Source organism: Galeopterus variegatus, unplaced genomic scaffold (genome assembly GCF_000696425.1).
Source record: "Galeopterus variegatus unplaced genomic scaffold, G_variegatus-3.0.2 Scaffold2506, whole genome shotgun sequence".
Classification (NCBI taxonomy): domain Eukaryota; kingdom Metazoa; phylum Chordata; class Mammalia; order Dermoptera; family Cynocephalidae; genus Galeopterus; species Galeopterus variegatus.
The window spans coordinates 32,567-42,102 of NW_007728617.1; the positions used below are offsets into that span (position 1 = coordinate 32,567).

The 9,536-nt window shown below is 37.2% G+C and overlaps 1 protein-coding gene across 3 annotated transcripts in view; it reads right to left on the bottom strand.

The window, feature by feature from the left end:
• Positions 1–9,536, bottom strand: part of PPP3CC (protein phosphatase 3, catalytic subunit, gamma isozyme) — a 101,960-nt gene that overhangs the window by 27,097 nt on the left and 65,327 nt on the right. For all 3 annotated transcript variants that reach the window (XM_008582045.1, XM_008582046.1, XM_008582047.1), the window contains exons 5-6: positions 4,557–4,702; positions 1,864–2,003 (exon numbers count right to left, since the gene is read on the bottom strand). In XM_008582045.1, coding sequence (XP_008580267.1) covers positions 1,864–2,003; positions 4,557–4,702 — 286 coding nt within the window. The remainder of the gene's footprint in view (positions 1–1,863; positions 2,004–4,556; positions 4,703–9,536) is intronic.

The following is a 9,536-nucleotide window of genomic DNA, read 5'->3' on the forward strand; positions in this document are numbered from 1 at the left end:
GTGGCGTCCGGGCGTGTGTGTGGGAGCTGCCCCCCCGGCGGGAGCGCCGCCGCACTTCCCAAGCGGCGCACTGTAGCAGTGCGCCACCGGGCCGGCCCCCAATTAACAGAAATTTTTAGGGGACTAAATATAGGTATTATTTCTCATAATAAAATATTGGGATTAAAAATAATTTACATTTCAAACTTTCCTATATCTTCCTATTTTTAAGTGGCAAACCACAATAAAAGCTCACATGTAAGATTTAAAACAGCCAACTTCCAGGAAATGTCCTGGGCTTAGTTCACAATGTCCTGTTCTTTTTATATCTTTGTCCACACCAGTTGTTCCAAAAGCTGGAAAGCTTTTAAAAACATAACAGGATTCCCCTAAGACCTACTAAATCAGAATCTCTGGGGAAAGAGCCAAGAAATCTTTATTTATTTATTTATTTTTTTGGCGGCTGGCCCAGTATAGGGATCTGAACCCTTGATCTTGATGTTATAACACTGTTCCCTAACCAAGTGAGCTAATCGGCCAGTCAGAAATCTTTATTCTTAAAAAAGTACATAGGGCTGCTTGGTTAGTTCACATGGGGGGAGTGTAAGGCTGATAATACCGAGGTCAAGGATTTCAATCCTTGTACCAGCCAGCCACCAGGAAAAAAAAAAGTATGCAGATGATGTTTAGGAACAAATAATCTAGATCACTCAGAGTCAGACAACAATATCAAAGTGTTGCAAGATGTCCAATCATATTTGGTTTATTATCAGATAGGAGATGCTTGGTTCCCCTGGGATCAGGTTTCTGGCCACTCCCCTGGGACCCAAACCACTCCTTTAGGACCCAAGCTCCACCCCTGGGTCCTAAGCTACAGGTAGACTGTAACATCTATTTCTGGCACCAGCATGTGGAGATTGAGAAGATAGAGGGCAGATTTATGCAAATCAGTGGCTGAGCATGCTCAGTAAAGTGAAAGGTATCCTTTAAATGACCTTCCACTGGAGGCATTAGACAGCACAGAATATGTTTGAATATATTCAGTGCATGTGGTAGAGTTGGACCAATGAGCATGTTCTAAAGGAGATCAACTGAGCATGTGCAAGACTAGGTTACATAACTGGGAACCACCCCCCTTAACTGAATATTCATTAGATGTCATGAATATGTATTAGACAGCAAAACTATAGAAGTTGAATCCCAGCAAAAGGTGGGGCTGCTGCTCACTCTCCTATATCCAGCCTGCACTTCACCTAAGGTGTGTATTTCTTTTTGGCATCAAACTTGCCTTTGGCAGGCTGCTGTTCACTCTAGAACCAGCTTGAACTTTGTCTGTGAATGTATATTTCTTACTTTTGTATTAAACTTGGTGTAGGCCCTGCTCAGTCTCTGGAGCTAGGCTGCACTTTCTCTGTGAAGTCTGTAACTCTTATTTGTTACATTAAACCTGTTCTCACCTTCTACTGTGATTCTGTTTTTGAATTCTTTCTTGTGGGAGTCAAGAACCTAGTAAGAGGACAGGGTGGGTTGAGGCCAGCTATCAGACCTCCCCAGACCCTCTCCTCCAGTATAAATTACACTTCCTAGGGAATAATACCTAACACAATATAATAAACAAAACAATCAAGCAAACAAGAGGTTTCTGCTTTTTATTAATTGAAAAATTAAATAAAAGTCCCTATACTACACATGTTAGAAATATAAAATGCTTAAAAATAATTTGATAAGGGCTGGCTAGACAGCTCAGTTGGTTAAGAGCACAGTGCTGATAACACCAAGGTCAAGGGTTTGGATCCCCATATCAGCCAGCCACACACACAAAAAAACTTTGATAAAATGTACTGCAGTTTCCTTTCATAATTTTCACTTTGAGGATTAGCTTACCTGTAAAAATAAGAGCATCCTCGGACAGTGTTGTGGGTATAGTGCTCTAAGGTCTTTTCATTGCCATAATCCTCTGAGGGATCAGACCAAAGCAAGTCACACACTGGCCCAAAGGCGGGAGGTTCAGTAAACCTGTCTAACTAGAAGACATACAAAAGTCAAAAGGAAAATCAGGAAAGCAAAATGGCTCTTAGAAATTGGTATGAATCAAATACCCCCTTCCACCTACAAGAATATATTAGGAAAGAAGGCAGTAAACCCCTGAAGGAATTTCCTGAAAGAAAAGGAACATTTAACAAATTTAGATGCACAATTTTTATTATTTTTCTGTAATAAATTTTTGTAAATATCCCTGTCATCTTACCACACTGTAGAAAAGGACCCCCTTACATCCTCATCTTAAAGCAGAATTCGTTTAATTCAAATGTGAAATCAACTGTTAGGTCCCTGGAACTGAAAACCTGACTTCTAGAAAGCCCCCACCCTTCCGTTTCATTTCTCTAAGTTTCATTCCTCTAAATTTCTATCTCCCTAAGTCTCTGTTCCCAGGAGCAGGTTGAGCAGGTTGAGCAGGCTGCACCCAGAGTGTAACATTGTAACTACTTCCTCCCGGCTACTAGGCTACTACTACTTCCTCCAGACAGAAAGCCCAAGGTTTCTGTCTCCCCAAGTCTCCTTTCCCATGAACAGGCTGTGTGCAGAAACACTGTGACTGTCTTCCTAGGCCAGGCCAGATGCCAATCTTAACCCTATAAAAGAAGACACCCAACTGCCTCTCAGTGCTAACGTCATTTTTCGGCTTAGCCCAGCAGGTCCGCTTGCTGCTTGCTAATAAAATCTTTTCTTCCTTTACCTAGCTAGCATCTCCTTCAGCAACCTTACATCAACCACTATAGAGATATACTATTTCAGAACGACTATGTAAAGTTAATTTCAATTGTCTAGGTGAGCCGATATTACCATGAGATCAGGAAAGTTTCATGATGGTTCTATTTATTGTTTACCTCATTCCAATGTAGATTTCTTTATTTTAAAGAATGTTAGTTTTATTTTGTAAAGGGCTTTTATCCTTTCCATTTTATGCAGTGGAAGCATTTCAATATAAGTAATTAACTTAAGCCCTTAGTCACTGCTGCTTTAGTGAAAATTATAAAAACCAAAAGAAAACAACTAGAATAGCTGAGTGCCAAGAAAAGGACTTCTACTAAGTGAAAGGGGAGCTTTTCATTTCTACAATTGATCTGGAATTGTAAAATTCAAGATTACTTTATAAAAGAGAAATTCTAGTTATTTAAAAATCCAAGGGGCCGGCCCGTGGCTCACTCGGTAGAGTGCGGTGCTAATGACACCAAGGCCACGGGTTCGGATCCCATATAGGGATGGCCGGTTAGCTCACTGGGTGAGCGTGGTGCTGACAACACCAAGTCAAGGGTTAAGATCCCCTTACCGGTCATCTTTTAAAAAAAAAAAAAAAAAAATAAATAAATAAATAAATAAATAAAAAGATGGCCGGTTAGCTCACTGGGTGAGCGTGGTGCTGACAACACCAAGTCAAGGGTTAAGATCCCCTTACCGGTCATCTTTTAAAAAAAAAAAAAAAAAAATAAATAAATAAATAAATAAATAAAAAGATGGCCGGTTAGCTCACTGGGTGAGCGTGGTGCTGACAACACCAAGTCAAGGGTTAAGATCCCCTTACCGGTCATCTTTTAAAAAAAAAAAAAAAAAAATAAATAAATAAATAAATAAATAAAAAGATGGCCGGTTAGCTCACTGGGTGAGCGTGGTGCTGACAACACCAAGTCAAGGGTTAAGATCCCCTTACCGGTCATCTTTTAAAAAAAAAAAAAAAAAAAAAAAAAAATAAATAAATAAAAATCCAATAAAGCAGCAAAAAAGGCATATCCTCTTATACTGAGGACATTTACTTTAATTCAGAGAAAACAGCTTTATGAAAGAAAAATCTTTAGTTTCAATAACTTTTCAGTAAAAGAAAAGAAGATTATCAAATAGAACAATATAAGTAAAAAAAGACTGGTCATCTTTTTTCAATCATGAAGATACAGCATCTTGGAAATGATAATCACCCCCATAAGGCAAGTGCAGCAATTAAACTATACCATCTAAAATGTCAAAGTCAATGAATTTCAGAGCTGGCATCCATTCCAACTTCCTCATTTCACAGAGAAGAAAACGTGACTAACAGGTTAAATGATTTGGTCAAGGTTACACAATTAATGGCAGGATTGGGATTAGAACCTTGGTTTCTTTCCTTCCACATTGTGACACAATTTAAGATTTCAAAGCTATACTTTAAGAATGTTGGTAAAAGCACAGATTTCGTAAAAAATCACAGAAAATTTCTGGTAGATACCCATCAAAATGTTAACAGTAGTTATTTTACAATGCTGAGATCATAGGCAATTTCCACTGTCTTACTTTTGATTATCTGTATTTAAATATTTTGGCTAGAGGCTTCCAAAAAAGAAAAATTCGGCCAAAGAGCTGGCCGGTTAGCTAAGTTGGTTAGAGTACAATGTCATAACACCAAGGTCAAAGGTTCAGATCCCTGTACCAGCCAGCCACCAAAAAAAAAAAATTTTTTTTTAAATTTTCAGTTAAAGATATATTGGTTGGCTGCAATAAAAAAAAATTAAAAATATATTCTATGAGAATAATAAAAAATTACTTACTTTCCTAATGTCATCTAAAGAAGTAATTTCAGGTGACATTCCTCCATGAACACAGAGAAACTGCTGGTTTAAGAGGGCAGCAAGAGGAAGACAGTCAAATGTATCCATACACGCATCATACACCTGTTCAGAATATTTGATTCGACCTACCAAAAAACAGAAACAGTCAAAGGAAGAAAAGCTAAAAAGCATCATATATGAAAATGGAGATAGGCCAGAAGAATATGAAGCTATTTCAAAGCCATTTATTTCAGGCAAACTTGAAAACACAGTCATCTTCGTAACACCTTGCTATAACCAACCGAGCATAATCATCTTTATAAAAATATTTTTGAACTCTCTCAATGTGGTCTTGTACTCACAGGCTGCCCTGCCATTTTCCATCATGAGTAGAAGCAGCCTGCACCAGATGCTGCTGTCCGAGAATTGTGAGCCAAATAAACCTTTTTTCTTCATAAAAAACAAACATTTTTCAAAAGTTGTGGATAAAGGGTTAACAAACCCCTCTGCTTCTCTAAAGACAAGTGCATGCCTTGGATTAACTTTGTAGCACTGTTGCCTGGAAACCTGATAAAGTGTTATTAGGCAACATTGCTGATGATAAAAATTACCCAACTACCTGGCAGGAAGCTATAGCTTCGGGCTCCTCTGAGGGCGGTGACTCAAAACTGTTATGTCCCTTGGGGGACCCTAGAAGATATGCCAATAAAGCTTTTACAAGAGATATTTGTGTCTGTGATGCATGAGGCTTCTAAACTACATGGCTCCCTAATCTGCCCAGTGTGAATTTGTTTCCTTGCACCTGAGCTGTGACTTAGGCAGGGAGATAGATGAGCCAAAAGAGGCAGAAAGCCTCTGGACTTGCTGTCTGCACTCCTGTGAGCACTACTCCACTGAAAAGAAATACTTGGTGCTGCACTTCCTAACCTGCATCCCTCTAAGTAGATGGATGCCAAATATGGCCCCTGGTAGTCTTCTGAGTCTGAATATTTTATTGGGTCTTTAAAGATCCCCTGGTTGTGTTGAAGATATAACTGGAAACTGGAGTTTCCTTTTCTGGTTTTTTTTTTGGCAGCTGGCCAGTACAGGGATCTGAACCTGTGATCTTGGTGTTATGAGGCTGTGTGCTCTATCCAACTGAGCAAACAGGCCAGTCCTGGAAACTGGAGTTTTAAAAGACATCAATAAAATGTCAATAATCTTTTTGCTCATGATTTTTAAGGTCTATAAGCAAATTCTATTGATTCTATTTTACGTAAAAATGTTTGGCTTAATTGTATTTTGATGTGGTTGTCAGGTTGGGGCTACCGAACAAAGAACTACTCCAGTGGGTAGAAGGTGGGGTCTCCACAATTCTCCAGGAAAGAAAGGCCATGAAATAATAGATGGGAAATTGGAAGATGGGCTGTAGTTTAAAGAAAAAAGGAACACTTTCTTCTTCTTCTTTGGCCTTGGGTTTCTAGTCAAGCTTGGGGTGTGTGTTGGTAGAGAAGGCAGGCAGCTCTACAGAACTGGGAGCTCCTTTTCCTCTTCCAAGGTTCTGTGAAGATGAAATGGCCTTCAAGACCAAGACAACAAAGCTGTATCTAGTGAGTCAGATTATGTAGTTGGTAATTATTTATTTCCTTTTTTGTAATCTCCAAGCTTTTAGAAAAGACATGTTTCAGTAACAGAACCTGGGCTTGGCAAGGCTTTAGGGAATAAACTAAAGGATGATGGGTCCAGATTTGGGCCAAAGTGCAGTATAAGAGTGGCAGGAATGATCAGAGAGAGATCCCTAAGGGGAAGATGTAAACCACTGGACCACACTTGAGGTTATAAGGCCTTCCATTCCTGAATGTGAATATTCTCCTTTTATTGCCAATACTGGGTGATCAGGGTTTGAGTTTATTAAGGGAATCTGTGGTTTCCTTCGAAACTTTCAGAGCATTTTGTATTACATGATAGCAGTTAAGATCATCAATTTCACAACATATGCTAACTTTATTATGACCTCAGAGTTAACAAGAGCCAAGTCTTATGTATCTTTGTATCTCCTTACAGTTATATCCTTATATTCTGCTTTGTATTAAAACACTATAAATTTTGGCTATTTCAAAAGTAAATCCAGCACTGGCCATAAAGTCTGTTGGAAGCAAAAGCAAACCAAAAAATAAAAATAAAAATAAAACTTTAATTTGTGGCCAGTGATTGACCTTTTCTCCTGAAAATCCTAGGAGCCAGAGTTCCCTCTGTTGCCAATGTTAATAAGAAATTTCTTTGTAAATACATGCAGGAATTTAAATTACTTACTAACTCGTGCTCCATCTTACATTGATAAAATGCCTTTCAATCCTAAAAATGACTCAAAAGAATTCCTTAGCCTACTTCCAAAAAGGATGCCAACTCTGGAGAAAGATGGCAAGTAATGTAGTATATTAAAACATTTTGTAAATTAAAACATTAATAAGACAAAATTTTCAATAAAATTCTTTGAAAACAAATTTGAGGTCAAAAATCAAACTGAGCAAAAAGAAGCTCATGTTATATTAATATGTGAGTAAATTGGTTACAAAATGTTACCATTTTTATTTTTTCAAAGTATATGAATCTGCATATATAAATACCTACATTTAATTTTCTGAGGGGTTGGATTAAAGCTGGTATCTACATCGTCTTCTTTACTTAGTTTAGCTGCATTTTCTTAATTTTCTATGATGAATATATCATCTTTATATAATAATATTTGTTATTGTATTACCTTTATTATTAAAATTTGTTTAAGGCTTACAATGTGCTGGTCAGTGAGCTAAGTGTTTGACACAACATGGTGGTCAAGGGAATGGAGTCTGGAACCTGACTGCCTCAGTTTGAACCTCAGCTCCACCACTTATTACCTATGGGAACTTGGACAAATTTCTTATCCCTCTATGCCTCGGTTTCCTCATCTACAAGGGTATTTCAAAAAGTTCATGGAAAGATTTGTATTACCTTTTAATTCTATATTTCCATGAACTTTTCGAAGTACCCTCATATAAAAAGGGTATAATAATAATACCTACCTAGAATTCAGCATTGCTGTGAGGATTAAATAAATTCATATATGTAAAATGTGTTGAATAATGTCTAGCACATAGTAGGAACTATGTGTGAACTGATAAAATTATTTAATCCTCACAGAAACACTATGAAGTAGGTAGTATTACTATCTTCATTTAAAAGCTAGGGAAATTGGGCTTACTTACTCAAAATTGCAAGCTAGTAAGTGGCAGAACTGGAACTTAAACCTGTTCATGCTCTTAACCACTCTCTAATACTCCTCCTAATCATTATTTTTAAATAAAATATTTACTAGGAGAATCTAAATAGCCAAATATTTAATTTTCAAACATTAATCTGCTGATTCAATTGCTTTATTTTCATGACAAATTTTAAGATCCCATAAAACAATTATTTCTATAAGGATGAGAAAATGCACCACAGACATCAGATCACACTGAAATAAGTTTTGGTTTTTGTCTTTTTTTTTTTTGGCTGCTGGTGGATACGGGATCTGAATGCTTGATCTTGGTGTTATCAATCCCATGCTCTAAGCAACTGAGCTAACTGGCCAACCCAAGTTTTGACTAGTATCAATATTACAATGTTAATAAAACAAAATTTTCAACAAAATTCTTTGAAAACAAATTTGAGAATCAGCATTATTTCTAAGGAACCACACCTGGTCTAGCCATTGATTATATACATGTGTCAATTTGCGTTTGTTTTCATTAAAAAATAGGTAATACATTTACATGTTCCAAAATTAAATAGCTACAAAAGGGTATACAGTGCCTCCTATCCCCTGTCAATATTACTAGTCTCCTGGGTGTCTTTACAAAGATAGCCTATGTGTATACATGCATATATATGTATTTATTCTCTTTTCACAACCTCCTTTTATTTTTTACATAAATGGAGTATATATACACTATTCTGCACTTGCTTTTTGTACTTAATAACATATTTTGGAGATCATGGCACATGTTTATATAAAGAACAAAAGGAGTTAAGAATATGCCATTTAAAAGCAAAAAAAAAAAAAGAATATGCCACCTCAAAATATGCCACTCTGGCACATTGACTATTTTGTGTTAAAGGCACTTGAAAAACAGTAGGTGCAAGAAGTTCACTCTGACCTTCATGTTGTTACATGTTTCGCACATGAAAAATGCCCTTCCTATGCAAGTGGGAAAATAACATTATCATCAAGGATGGGAAGTTGAGGCCAAGAAAATTCTGTATAGACTTTAATAAAATTCCTCTTATCTTCTAGCGTCCCCATATATTTTAGTTACTTTTTCACAACTTACTACTCTTTGTCCAATTCAGTATATAAGTGTTTAACTATAACTGAGTCTTTGGGTCTTCATTTCTTTATTATAAGGGCTCCTGTGTCATGTAAACTTATATTAAATAAATTTGTATGCTTTTCTCCTGTTGATCTGTCTTATATCAATTTAATTCTCAGACCTAGCCAAAAAGCCCTAAGAGGGCAAAGATAAATTTTGTCTCCCCTACAAGAGCTTTGCAATTATTTTTTTTTTAACATCTGCGTAATATTTCACTTCACGGAAGTACCACATTCTAATGAGACCAGTCTTTTCCTACTATAAATAATGCCACAATGAACAATGACAAACAATATTTGTTTATTTAGAAAAAATCAACTTGTCCTAACAATACTAAATTATAGGAGTTTCTGGAATGTCAGTAAGCTGTTTAACTACATATCAAAAACTGGCTCACAGAAATAAGAAATTAAGGGCCCACCTCTTCCCTTGGGAGAGTGTGGTGCTGATTACACAAAGGCCATGGGCTCAGGTCCCTATATAGGGATGGCCAGTTGCTCACTTGGGAGAGCATGGTGCTGACAACACCACATCAAGGGTTAAGATCCCCTTTGGGCCGGCCCGGTGGCGCACTGGATAGTGCGCTGCTTGGGAAGCGCGGCGGCGCTCC